Source organism: Sipha flava, unplaced genomic scaffold (genome assembly GCF_003268045.1).
Source record: "Sipha flava isolate LNK unplaced genomic scaffold, YSA_version1 240_pilon_pilon, whole genome shotgun sequence".
NCBI classification, from domain to species: Eukaryota; Metazoa; Arthropoda; class Insecta; order Hemiptera; family Aphididae; genus Sipha; species Sipha flava.
The window spans coordinates 250,724-266,052 of NW_020272885.1; the positions used below are offsets into that span (position 1 = coordinate 250,724).

The window sequence follows — 15,329 nt, forward strand, 5'->3', positions numbered from 1 at the left end:
TTAATGTCGCAATAGGCCGATTGATAACAATGATTTCATCAGAATATTTATAAATAGAAAAATTGTAGGAAATTTGAATACATAAGATGTGTACAATATGTTAATCATACGAAGTACCGTTCGCGTTTGTTCAAACATTTTATCAAAATAAAATGTTGGTATGGGTCACAGTCTTAGAAGATTAATTTTCTAAGACCATGGTATGGGTAGACATCGTCGCGCAAGATATGCGATAACAATATTGTTTTTCGACAATAATAATTTTTATAAGATTCATTAGACTTTTATTTAAAAACATTTTAATAGTTTTGACGTTCAATCAATAACAAGTCTGTTACTAGTTTCCAACCTTTATGGACCTTTTCGCCACATTCACAAATTAAAAATGGTTCTAGAGCCAGACAATATAAAATATTTATATGATATTCAATGACATTTACTAGTTTTGAAATTTACTGTGGGTCGCATAGAAGAGACATTAGTAGCCGACCCCACTGTTCTAACTCAATTCAAATTAAATGTATAAACATATTTAAATTAAATAATTTTTTAGTGTAAAATTTATCTTAATAGGTAGGTCATCATTATATCAATATTATAGATAAGATATATTATGCGTAAACTAGATTTATTTAAGGTATAACATTAAATCTGAAAATATTTAAATGTACTTGTGTGAATATTTTTTTTTGAGATATGAAGATACATTTTCAGTTAAACAATAATTTGATTAGGTATCTACCTACTTATAAAGTTCAATTGAGGCCATTCGAAATTATTTTGCCCGGGCCGAGCTATAAAGCTAGTCCAACCCTGAATATTTTCCCATATTTAGTACCTACCATTGGTTATAATTATTATTATTATTAACTAGGTGACCCGACAAATGTTGTTTTATCGTATAAATTATTTCTAGAGAAAAAAATAACTAATTTAATATGAGTATGTAAGGATGTGGTACATAAGTGGAAGAGGTATGAAGGTATGAAGAGATATATGGGTGCTGTGAACGCTGACGAAGTATAAAAAGAAAAAAACATCAAACATTTATTTTTCTAATAATTTATTAAATTTGATCCTTTAAAATTATATATATCGCTAAATATGATAATATTAGAAAAAACAATATCAATCCCTTATTGTAACAGAGTGTACAATATTTTTTGCTATCCCATCTTTCGCAACCACAAACAAACTGGATGGTCCAAGAGCACGCCACGTATAATTGTCCATGTGAAACACATGATGTGCTTAAATCTAAGGCACAGATAGACATCGTTTGGCCTTGAGACTTATTGATAGTCATTGCAAATGCCAATCTAATTGGAAATTTAAAGCGTTTAAATTGTATTGGCACATCTGTGGGTATAATTGAGATTCGCGGTAATAATATATTTTCACCTCGGAATTTGCCATTTAAAATTATGGCTTCGATAACATTTTTCATTAATTTTTTAACGACTTATCGCGTGCTGTTGTACAACCGTGGTAGGTCAAATTATGAAGCAAAATAACCGGAGATCCAACCTTCAGTTGTAAATTATGCGGTGGCTAGCCTGGCTATTCCAATAAGTTTAAAAACTCTGTTGGATTACAGCTTCAGTAGCATCGCAAACTTTATCAATAGATTTGTATGACACCAAGTCTCCTGGTAACAAATGTTGTATCTTGAGATTCAATTCGTTGACGTCCACATTTTTTGCTGCTGAAATAGCTCTTTCTGTCAGCCACTCATGATTTGTGTATTTTCTGTGTACATTGGGAAATATCTGGTCAATGAGAGCATCTTGCAAATCAATGATTGTGTGGAAATCGGTCTGTAATTTTATGCATCCCGTTTCATCTGTAGTAACTTTTCCATCACCGATATCTAACAATTGTTTTGAGAATCTTCCACACGCAGCGTTTTTTTGATTAAATCGCAAGTATCGAAATCGTTCGCTCTCTATCTTTACATACATGTTGACCATGAATTGTTGACAAAGCTCACGACATCATAGAATAACGTTGTCCTAATCTCGTCTAATCATCAACCAATATGCATAAAAATCCTTTAAACTAACATTCTTGTTTGTTTTGGCACTTGTTGCGGGATCTTATTATTTAATATTTATGCAATACCCATCATTTAATACCAAAAATAAAATTAATAGTTTTTAAATAGTTTTTAATAGTTTTTTTTAATAGTTTCAATTAATAATTAATGTTCAATTGCGCATTTATCGACCGGGTCAAAAATTATTAAATTAAACTACGATTTATTGAACAATAGCAGTTTTCCAAAAAAAATTTTCATAAAAACCTTCTCCTGGCCTAATTCCTGACCCGATTCAAACCTAATTTGAAAGTGACGGTTTGTTAAATAAGATTTAAGAAACAAATATAATGAGAAAAAGAGGAATTTGTTTAAATTGAAAAATAGACCATCGTACCAAACTCTATAAAACGCTTGGCTTATCTCTAGAAAGACACAAGTTTAGTAATATTTTTTTCTGAGAAAAATCAGATTGCGTCAACTAACCTGTGTACTTGGTGTATTGTACTGTGCGCTGAGCGAAAGCTAAATTAATAGTTTGGTAGAATCTTATTTGTGAGAATGTAGGGTAAGAGCTTTTTAAGTATTAGCCTTTCTAATACTTTTGCTAGAAATATTAACAGACTTATGGGCCTGTATGGTGAAGGTAAATCCAGCAGTTTGTCAGGTTTGGGAATTAGAATTATATTGGTGAATTTCCATAGGAATGGAAAGTATGAGAGTCGTAAGATATCATTAAATAAATGTGTTATGAATATAATAACTTTTTTCGGTAGACATCTAGCGACTTTGGCAGTAATTATATCAAAACCTGGCGATTTTTTGAAAGAATACTACTTTATTGTAGATTTAATTTTGTTTGGTGTAAAACTTTTTTCTAGGAAATTTCTAGAGCATTGGAGAATTTAGATACTGAGTTACCTCTGAGATGAAATTTTGATTTAAGATACCGGGGTGTGGTTTAAATATTTTAGATAGGTGTTGACGGAATACTTCGGCTTTGTTATCGTCTGTTACAGTGACTGTTAGAAATGTTAATTTTTGTCAAGGGTGACAAGCTAGATTTATACCGTAGAATTTTATTAGTTTCCTTCCAAAGGCTGCCGTCTTACAAAAATATATTACATCATTTTTATTCAAGGATATCTAATATGTAATTTGAAAGGTATTTTTTAAGTATTTTGGTCAGTTTATTGTATTATGCTTTATGGGAAGGTAGACGAGAGTTTTGGTATTGTGCTCTAGCTCTCCTTTTTTCAACTATTTGTGAAGGTATGTATTGTAACAGTAAGGGATTTTTATGAGTTACAGGATTATTTGGATTTGTCTGTGACTCCTAGGCCGCTATTTAGACGATCGAAGTAAATTTATCAATTGCATTATCAATATCATTTTAATTTAAAATTTAAATTCATCTCTTGTTCTACTAAGTTATAGAACTTGATACGGTATGTTGATGAAATAAAAAGTTTTGGAGGTATCATTTTTATAGATGGAAAAGTCCATGATCAATAACTTAATATTTTACCTTTAATTTTGATTGTTTTTTTTCGATTAATTGTTGAGAGGCTAATATTAGTTTATATTTATTATCAATATTTTCTTTGAGACTTTCAATTTCAGTATTTCCATCCTCGATTTGTTGACTTTTAATAATAATTTCATTCTGGTTTTCATTTATCTTATGTTCAATTTTTTTTATATACTTCTGACTATTATTTAAAACACATTTTAATTATTTCAAGAAATAACTAATTAATAAGTAATATATTATATATAGCTACTTAAATAAATAAGCGTAATAATAATCCTTTACTATACCTACTATAGAATAAATTAATTAACTTATTTTGTGGCTATGCCCAGTCTTGAAAAGCACCTACTCGAGTAAAAGTATTTGAATAAAAGTATTCAAATACTTTTCATAGACTACAATTCGTATTTTAAATATTTATGAAAAAATACTTAGACATAATATTTTGAATACTTTCCCAGAGGTATTTGTTTTTAAAATAAATTACTATTTTCAAATGCTTTTTTACAAAATTTTTTTTCAATTTATCTGTATTTGTCCTTGAATATTTTTCTATTAAAATATTCAAATACGTATTTTAAATACTTTTGAAAACAGGTAAAGGTAACATCTATATTTGTATTTGAATATTTTTAAAAAAGTATCTTTTATAAGACAGGCTATACTATTGATTTGAAAAGGTTCAGAGTGTAATATTATATACCCGTAAATCTCATTAAGTTAGGTATGAAATTAATTAAAACATTTTAGACTTAATAATTTATAATTATTATTATTTATTATAATTTATAATTGTATTTTTCTTGGGATGTCTATAATATATTATTAAGTCTAGACATTCAATAATCTGAGAGCACTGTATTGTTTCATATGATTATTATTTTGTATTTAGGTACAATACATTATCAAAATTGTCAAAACTAATTAATTTTATTATTTTGATTAACTATCAACTAATTTACTTATCTATAAAACATTAAAATTATTATTTTTAGTTCATGTATCTATAGTTAAGTATAACAAAAAATAAATTCTGCATACTAGTTCCTCATCAGGCATTCTGACATTTATGAAATATTATGAAGTTAATAATGAAAAACCTAACCTGTTAATTAGTTGTTCTTCAGTAACATAAATCGTATTATTTAAGACGTGTAGTTGCAGGAATTTTTCTTCGGTAATTTTCTTAACTTCATTATATATTCTTATGTGATTAGATATATGATTTTTAATATTGGAATTAGCATGCGTAATATTATACAAATCTTTATTAATTGTTTTGATGATGTTTTCCATTCGAGATTGAAGATCATTATAAAAATTTAATTTCTGCTGATTTATTTTAATAAGTTTATTATTTTTTTTATACATTTTCAAAATTGAATCTCCCACCCAAATTATACAAATTTCCAATTTTAAATACTTGATTTTCAATGATAACATTTTTGTCATTGATAGAGCTCTGTTCATTATATTATTCTTTACCATTAACCTAAATTATACTAAAAAGTAATAACAGTATACTTATAATCTATACATAATAATAACATAATAACTATAAATTTAAGGTACAATAATTAGTAGGTTTTTATTTTTAATGTTAGGTACTCAAATTTTCATAAGTAAAATATTAAACTTGTGTTGTAATTTATTTATTTCTATTAATATGACTTATAAACAGGGTTCGAAACTTTTGTTATTTATTGTAAAATATAGCTGAATGCGAAATAAATCCATTTCTCGATGCCATGATACTAAATCTAAAATTGGAATGTGCAATTTTTTGCATATTTCATAGACTGCAAAAAAGTGATTGTATTTACGTTTAAGTGCTTATTTTGTAATAGAAGAGTATTTACATTTAAAAACTTGTATGTAAATGGAAATTTTAATTTTTAATTTTTCCAATCATTGTATAATTGACGAATAAAATTAAACAAACTGGGAAGGTAACTATTTTTAAGAAACGAGTTAACAATTATTTGTTTTTTTTTACATTTTTTATATTATACTAATTATTAATTATAAATAAATTAATTGCATATTTATTCATTTTTTACATGCATATTTTCCGATTTTTATGTGCACATTTTAGCGTTTATTATTAGGTTTTTAACTGCTATAAATCCCGAACACTTTTTATAAGTTATTACAGTCTAAATAAGTTAGTAAAATACAACTCCCACAGTATATTTTGTTACTTACAAAAATTAATTTTAATGATTTATTTATTAATTTAAAATAAATATTAGTGATTGCATTTAACTTCCAAAAAAATAACAAATGTCCAGTTTCTTATTGAAAAAAAAATATACATAAAAAGTTTTTATTTGTCACCTCAAAGGCTAAAATTTTATTCTATATCATTTATAAACAGTGGTTAAAGTGAGGGTGTCGAATGGGAACGGATTCCCCTTTCTTATTTAAGGTAAGTACCTATATGCGTCCTCTTTAATTTAAGTCGCCAAAAGTCCGGGTGGACGCTTAATGGCATTGGTCACTAAAATACAATATTGAATATACAATACTTATTATAATATTACAATTTACATGAAATTTATTTTCTTGATTTATTTGAACAAGTGGAAAAAATTTCGAAGAAATAATATTTAGGTATAACGATAAGCAAAAATTGTAGATAATGTACACTATGGGTTAATTTAATTGACGCTGTGTCTAGTTATAGATGATCCCCGAGCGGTTATTACCCATAGCTCTAAAATTAAAGTGATAGTGATATCGAGTATTATTTAGAATAAATATAAACAGAATAGAATGACTATAAATAGTAAATAAATATTAAATTATGATAGAGGATAGACACTATCTTATAATATAGACAGTACACACCTTATGTGCAATGTACGTATTTGTTATTGTCTACGTTGACCAACAACTAGCAAGGTTAGAAATTGTTTCTTTTTAGTTTTGTTAAGTTAAGTTAAGTTTTAAAACATTACCTATTATGTTTTTCAATTTATTTTTTGAGCAAGCATATGTATAGGAATTATTTTTTTGGGGGGAAATTTGTTTTAACACCCTATGAAAATAAAGTTTTATGAACATATATGTGTAACAGAAGAGGCTTAGAACTCACATGGGTTTCCTAAAAAAGGTTGGTAAGATTTTAAATAAGGAAAGGGAACGCTCCTCAATTTTTTATGAATATAGTCCCCTCAACATTTTTCCCACTTTAACCACCATTTATAAATTAAAAAAAGTAATTGATAAATTTCTCTTACTTAACATATATTTGATAATAATGAAATTTTTATACTTTCTAAATATTTTAATTAATAAATTCAATTAAACAGATAAAGATTAAATATATTAATGTCCTGTGTAGGAAACAAGAAAGGAACTCAAATTCACTATGTACTTTACTATGAATTGAAATTCTACAATGTTTAAAAAAATTCTTAGACAAGGAAAGAATGAGTCTTATATTATTTATGACTGTATGTATATCTAGTAAATATGCATGTTAAAAATGTATTAATCTCTTAAATATTACTTTTTCTACTAATCATAAACATACACTTTTTGCTGATACTTCAATATTAGTGTTTGGGTTTCATTAGCCAACAAGAAATTTTGATCATTTTTTTGTTTAAGTCTTTTTTTTCCACTTGGTAACAGCTTTTTTTATTTTAATATCTGTTTTATTGAACTCATTTATTTCAACACTTAGAAAACTATTTTGAGTACTTAATTTGTGATAGTTATTATTCATTTGTTCATTCAAATGAGAGCTAATGATTAAAAAAATATTTTATTAAGATATAAACACTTTACATATATTCCAAAGCAAATTTAATAGAAAAATGTTATTATTTGTAAATGCTTACTTTTCTTTATGATACATGTTCAAAATATTTGTAGTTAGCCAAATAGATTTGATGATTTCTTCAACATGAAAATAAACTTCATGTTCAAATTTATCTATATTTTCATTGTAATGTTTATAATTATTTACAATTTGTATTGACTTGGATATTTGCTTATTATCTTTTTTCATAAAAATATATATTATTTATTGTTAGTTATAGTAATAAAGAATGTACTACCATAAATATTTTGAATTGTATAATCTTTATTTGAAAACAAATTATAATCTTCAATTCTTTGACAGTCATTTTGAATAATTTGTATGTAAGTATAAATATCATTACATATTGATGCATCAAATTCATTATTATGACTAGACTCTTTTATTTCAGATAATAGAGCTACTAATGACTTTATTTTTATTTGTATATTTTTTACCGAATTGTTCTCAAACTGATTTTCAGTCATTGGTTATAGAAGTATTTTAGTATTAATATTTATAAAGTAAATACATAGGTATAATATATTATATAGGTTCTTCTGATTATTAAATAAATTATAGAATATTAATTTAAATTATAAATTATGTATATGTTTCTAAAAACTTTTTTCTTTGTTTTGATAAAATAGTTGTTATGAGTGACACAAACACAAAAACCATAGATATTAAAATTTGTAATAATACGAGTTAAATTAAATATTAAGTTTTAAAATATTTATTGTATCAAAAAAAATTTTTTTAGACATGACATATTTTAAAAACTGTTTCTCATTTAAGTAACTATAATTATTTTAATATTTTTTTTATAATTCATAAAATCATTAAATCATATTCTTAAATGGAAATTCTGAGGAACAATAACTGTAAATGTTTAGGTATTATTTTTAATAAACAACAACAGTTTTTTATGTACCTATAAATTATATTATGTACAAAAATATATAAATTTAAAATATCACAATTTTATAAAATTAAGTAAATAAGTATTCCTAAGAAACAATTAAATTGTATTTGAGCAGCTGAGCTTCTACCTGTACTATATTTATCAACTATGTGTAACTTCCATCCCATATTATTTTGGACAAAGCTATGGTAGTATACAATATCAGGCCAAGAAGAATTTGGTTTGAACTCTAAAATAGCTGGATCACCTACAAACATTAATAAGTTATAAAATTATGAATAATAAACCAATAGTTTATATTATTTACCTTGTTCACATCTCATATCCAATGACCGATTGAATTCTTTAAATGAAAGAAAATTATCATCTAAACGACGATCAAATCCTTTTCGTTCACGTAAACATAATGGACCCGCTATTAAAATTAAATTTAAAAGTTTTTACCTCAGAACAAAATTATAAAAAATAATTATGTATACCAGAAGTAGGTCGAGCTTGTCTTCTTAAAGTATATTGAACACCAGCTAATATCCTAGTATGTTTTTGTGCATTATCAGTCATACCATCATAACCACCATTTGGCTCATCCGTTATTACAAAAGGATGATAATACTGTGAACTATGAGGATTATTTCCTCCATAAATATAAACTACATAAGTAATACCACGTTTCAACCATATTTCCGGTATCATATATCCATTTATGTACCATGCAAGTCCAGGTGAAGGCATGCCTACAAGTAATATTCCATATTAGAAAAATACATTTGACTTTAAATTAAGTAAATATAAACTACTTACCTGTTAAACCTTGAAATCCTTTTTTGCCACCTGACGGTCCTAAAGTTGCAGTCATCATACGTAAATTTGAATCAATAATTTTTGGTTGTTCCCAAACATCTCTAAAAATAAAAAATAATTGTTATTACAGTCGATTATTAGGTTATATGTGTGTATAAGTATTTACCTTTTTAAAGGTTCAGTATTCACAGTAAAAGGATAACATGTATCAATTGGAGGTTTAGGATCTAAATCAAGTTTCAATACACTTCTCGGAAAGTAATCATGGATTCCAGGTTCTTTTTGATGATTCATTCGACCAATTGCCCAGATCATTGAATTCAAAGCATTGGTTTTAAACTCTTTGTCGCCAATATCATCTACAATGAATTATATTTTTTAGGAAATGTGTATAAATTAATAATAATAATTATAATAATGATAAAATGGTTATTTTATTGATAAATTGCTCTTTTTTTTAATCATAAGAATTTTGTTGATTTCAAATTAAAAAAAATTAAATTAAATCAAAGATTGTGTTGTACTTTAAAATATTTTGTAATCCTATTGAATACTCCATTTTTGACTTAAATTTCAATTTGATGTTTAATTGTTTTAATTTCTAATGCTAAAAGACTATGAGAAGAGATCAAAATAACTGTTTTAAAATTATAACATACAAACATACAAACATATTCCAATCAAAGAAAATAAATAAATTCTTTAAGATATGATAAATTTATAAATCAAATGGATTAAATAATAAAAAAAATATGAACATTAGAAATTAAAAATTGAATTATTATTATATAAAATAAACATACATGATAGTAAGTTTCTCCTATAAGTTATTATATTGATTCCATTTTCTCTAGATGCTGTATGAACTTGATTGTCATCTAATCCACCTACTAAAATGTCTTGACAAACTCCTTTATATTGTCCCAATACCTTTACACACTAAAATTTAGAATATTATATTATTATTTTGTTTCATTTAGTCTAAAATAATTATCTCAATACAAACAGGAGATTTGTCTGTTATATTGTAATCAATTGCATGGCCTCTGAAACCATCAATATAAGTTATAGCAATATCAGATCCAAGCATTTGTGGTGCTTCTTCTGATCCACTAAATCCAAATGCCATATAATTATCAGCTTCTATTTGTCCTGCTAGTCGTATTGTAATTTGAGGACCAAACACTTGCCAACTTAGTTGAAGCTTTTTATGTAATTGAACACAGTGCATAATATTTTCAACTTTATCCTAACATTAAATATGTATTAAAAAAACAAAAAAAACAAAAAAGTAAAAAATCAACAGATGGATCTACAGATATCACTTACAGCAACGTTTTGCAAAGATGGAGGCACATTAGGTTCATCTGGTATTAAAACCCATCCATAATTTTCTTTAGTTTTTAAATCATATACACTTAACCAATTAATATCAAAAACTGTAGTGTCTCCAACTAGTTCTAGTATGATCGTTTCATTTAAATAAGTTCTTAAATTATCTAAACTATAATAAAACCCAATATATTTTTAACAACATCTGAAATCAGAATAACTCCATAAAATGTTTAGATGCTTACTATCCTGACTCATCTGGAATTTTTTGACCTTTGGCAGATGGCTGAGGTCCATTTCCAACAATAAAATAAGTATCTATAAATAATTAAGAAGCCAAATTAAAAAAATTGCAATTTTATGAAGCAACAACAACATTAAATTCATATTATACCCACCTATCCCAAAATAAATTACCTAAATTAGTTAAAAAATGTTATAGTATCTAATTAATTTTTGGTTCAATAGTAAATAATAATTAAGTAGAACTTAACTAATACTGAACACATTAATTTCTTGATATACAATCATCACCTAATAAATTGGATATTTTACTGAAAGTTTACTGTAATAAATTTACCTTTCCCAGCACCATTATAAGAAAACATAGGAATCTTAATAGTTTTAGAATCTAATATTTCTATTGGCCCAGAAGAAACTCCATGTGACTTAGTAGTGAGATCACCAATAATTTGTTTAACAGGTGGTTCAAAATCTTCTGGAACGTAAACATCACCAAATGCAATCTATAAATGAATGTAAGTACATGTTAAAAAGCAATCACATGAAATTAAAATAAAAAATAAGTAGAACTCCTTACATTTTTTGAAAGGTCATAAATAGCAAACCAATTAATATCTGTTAATTTTTTATTGTCAGGTAGAATTAATTTCAATTCTTTTCCTAAATATCGTTTTAACACATCGGTTCTGTAAAGATAATAAAACATTTTTTGATACAATCTTCTACTTAATTGTATAATATTGTAAAAAGTTTGATTTTATTTTTGTATATCATGTAGTAATTTAATTTATGCATTCAAATAAAAATTAATATGACCTTATTTTATGAAATCTAGTAAGTAGGTAATTTTTTTGATTTATTTTAAAATATTATTATATTTATAATACAAAAATATAAATATTTAATTTTTAATACACTAAATAACTGTAAAAATTAATTTTTTTACCGTCCATATTCATTAGCCAAAATAAATCCTTGAGGTCCTGGACGACTAGAAGCTCCGGCCCAGAAAAATGCATCATTAGCACTTCCATCAAATGTAAAATCAGTAATCAATAATGTAAATTCATTGACAGCAAATACTTCACCACCCACTTGATGATGATAAGAGTTTAAAGTTCCTAATGATTTACCTTTATAAACTTCAACACTTATGACATTACCTGTAGCATATGAAAGCCAATTAATTTAGTTTATATAATAGAGCATTAAAGTTTTCACTTACTTTCAAATAAAATAATTAAATATAACAAACGGGTCATTAACATTAAGCACATAATTTGTTAACTTGAATACAATTATTTAAAATGCATGTATGATTTTTGTTAAAATTTAAATAGGTACGTATTCTTAAAATATTTTAACATTTTTGATTGGTATTATTTAACAAAAGTAATTTCCAATGTTATTAAAATATTTCAATTATCAACGATATTCATATGAATGGCATGCGTGATTGCGAGAATCAACTACCTACTACCTACCTGTTGTAACAGCAGGAGAATATAGTCACTAGAGCGAGGCATTCAAAAAGAGAGAGAGATCTTGAAAGAATTAGAAAGTGACAGTGAATATCGCTCCAGTAGTATACGTAGTGGTACATGGTGCATGTATTACATAGAAACATATAGTATATAAATTAACTTTAAAATAAAATGTAGTTCAACATTCAACCTAGCCTGTAGGTACAATGAACTTATTATAATTTATTAAACTAATTACTCCTACGTTTTATTAAGCAATAAGCATTAATTTATTAAGAAATAGCTGCATAAAGTTTTGTGTACAATAATTTAATAAATTATTATACTAGGGTATTATTCATATTTATATAATTGATAATATACTACTTTTTCGTCCTTGGATTACGTTTTATTGGTAAAATTGGTAACTTGGCCAGTATTTAGAAAATTAAGTATAAAGATAAATAAAACACTATCGTTTGGTAATTTGTAATTATACACCTAGCCAGAATATAATACCTAAACTATTATATATTCATTTAAATCGTTCATTTTGGTTGAGCGTAGTTATTATTATGTTTTAATTGATTAAATTTATTCTGTGGTAGAACCATGAATATGCTTCTATTAAAGCATACATAGTATTCTATGTTGAATGCCTTGACGCTTGTATGATATTTTATATTATGCTTAGTTATATTGACAGAGAATAAGATACAATATATTATTTTCTTACAAATACAATAAATAGTTTGATACCAAAATATCTATAGGTTATTAAAACACTGTTCTGAACACTAAATATTGAATGATGGACTTGAAAAAGCCAAGATTAGTAATTAATATAATAATATAATAATTAAATATGTCGGTTTATTATAAATATATAGGTATCGATATAAATAATAATATACAGTATAATTTATAGATTTTATAATGATATATAAAAAAATAAATACATTTTGATTTATAATAAATCGCAATTTTATTGACTATGTATAAATCTAATATCATATGATATCATACAATGAGTTTTTAATTCGAAACAGGACATACATTACAAATATAATAATACTTCTAACTAAAAATTTCTTTATTTATTTGTTTCTATATTTATTTAACATTTAGTAATTTTATTTTATTATTTAATATTAATTAATTTTGTTTCTAAATATTAATTACTAACATAAACATAATAATGGGCTCAAGAAAGGTGACGTGGAAATCGCAACTTATTGAATTTTTATTTTAGTATTCGTTCAATTTTATGTTGTTGTCTTATTTTTTTGGTATTATTATTAATAGTATTTCAATATATTGTTTAGTATGACAGTATACGAACGTCATTTCTGGAACTGAGTGGCGTAATTTGGAATTGGTTCTGGAGTGGGATTGGGATATAAGTTTATACTATCATTCTAGTGGGGCTATGCACCCCACATCCCCTTAACAATTAAATCTCATATATCTCAATCATAGGCGTGTGCAGACTTTGTCCGCAGAGGGAGCCCCTTAAAAAAAGTGAACCAAAGATTCTTGTACTAAAGACTACTAGTATAATTAAATATTTTAAATTTTATAAATTATTTATTTAATTCAATATGGAAATATAAAAATAAATACTATTTATAACTCCATCCTTCTGTCCACGGGAGTAAGGTTTTTGAATGTATCAATTGCATCTTCAATTTCTATATTATATGCAAGTTATGATTATTCTGATTAATAACTTTATTACATTTATTCACAGATATCAATTCTATACTATAAGATTAAAAATGGATTTACTTTATTCATGTAAAATGTAAAAATGTTCTCTATCTTGTATAGTACAGATATATATTTATTAAAGAAGAAGCCAGAGTCCGCAGGGGGGCCGCGGTCCACCCAGCTGCCCCCCTGCGCACGCCTATGATCTCAATATTATATTAATTTATTATTATAAATTAAATGAGGCAAATGGTATAATGATGATTGTAAAAATGTTAATTTTTAATCATTAACTTTTCCTAACTTTGTACTTACAGGTTGTTCTACAGAAATCATTGATGTAGATTGATCTGTTTCTTTATGTTTTTCCTAAGAAAATATCCTTGTGTTATTAATTTTTAAATTGATGGACATGGGTATGCCATAATAATTACATAGAAATAAGAATTACATAAGTATATGAAAATTTAAATTATTTTAAAAAATAGTTCAACTTTATTACCTCAAGTTCTGTGCTAGGTAGGTCTTGATCTGAACCACATTATGACGAGCTGTTTTCTTGATCAGTTTCTTTAACTTTTTTTTTAAAAAAAGAAATAAAGGCATTCGACTGTCTTTTCATTTTTAATTTAATATGTAATTTAGTAATATATTAAATTTACACTATCACACAATAGACACACATCCACAGTCATCGGCGTAACTTGGATGTTTATTGGGGGGAGGGGGAAATATATAATTACATACCTAACGAAAAGGGTGTCCGCAGCCAGGGTTGGACTAGCTTTATAGCTCGGCCCGGGCAAAATAATTTCGAATGGCCTCAATTGAACTTTATAAGTAGGTAGATACCTAATCAAATTATTGTTTAACTGAAAATGTATCTTCATATCTCAAAAAAAAAATATTCACACAAGTACATTTAAATATTTTCAGATTTAATGTTATACCTTAAATAAATCTAGTTTACGCATAATATATCTTATCTATAATATTGATATAATGATGACCTACCTATTAAGATAAATTTTACACTAAAAAATTATTTAATTTAAATATGTTTATACATTTAATTTGAATTGAGTTAGAACAGTGGGGTCGGCTACTAATGTCTCTTCTATGCGACCCACAGTAAATTTCAAAACTAGTAAATGTCATTGAATATCATATAAATATTTTATATTGTCTGGCTCTAGAACCATTTTTAATTTGTGAATGTGGCGAAAAGGTCCATAAAGGTTGGAAACTAGTAACAGACTTGTTATTGATTGAACGTCAAAACTATTAAAATGTTTTTAAATAAAAGTCTAATGAATCTTATAAAAATTATTATTGTCGAAAAACAATATTGTTATCGCATATCTTGCGCGACGATGTCTACCCATACCATGGTCTTAGAAAATTAATCTTCTAAGACTGTGACCCATACCAACATTTTATTTTGATAAAATGTTTGAACAAACGCGAACGGTACTTCG

The 15,329-nt window shown here is 25.9% G+C and overlaps 1 protein-coding gene across 1 annotated transcript; it reads right to left on the reverse strand.

Annotated features, from left to right (window-relative positions):
• Positions 1-8,336: 8,336 nt before the first annotated feature.
• LOC112684078 (protein Skeletor, isoforms B/C) lies at positions 8,337-12,187 on the reverse strand. Its single transcript, XM_025555387.1, has 13 exons — positions 11,904-12,187; positions 11,625-11,841; positions 11,256-11,364; positions 11,016-11,181; positions 10,681-10,753; positions 10,433-10,607; positions 10,110-10,352; positions 9,907-10,042; positions 9,270-9,462; positions 9,104-9,204; positions 8,782-9,036; positions 8,610-8,717; positions 8,337-8,549 (listed from the first exon to the last, which is right to left on the reverse strand). The coding sequence occupies exons 1-13, from the start codon at positions 11,953-11,955 to the stop codon at positions 8,362-8,364; spliced, it is 2,016 nt and encodes a 671-aa protein (XP_025411172.1). The 5' UTR covers positions 11,956-12,187; the 3' UTR covers positions 8,337-8,361.
• Between the last annotated feature and the right edge of the window lie 3,142 nt (positions 12,188-15,329).

Coding starts and splice junctions, on each gene's coding strand:
- LOC112684078 (XM_025555387.1), bottom strand. CDS start 11,955: ATGTGCTTAATGTTAATGACCCGTTTGTTATATTTAATTATTTTATTT. Junction 10,608..10,680: donor ATTCCAGATGAGTCAGGATA/GTAAGCATCTAA, acceptor GTTTTATTATAG/TTTAGATAATTTAAGAACTT. Junction 9,205..9,269: donor AATACTGAACCTTTAAAAAG/GTAAATACTTAT, acceptor TTTTATTTTTAG/AGATGTTTGGGAACAACCAA.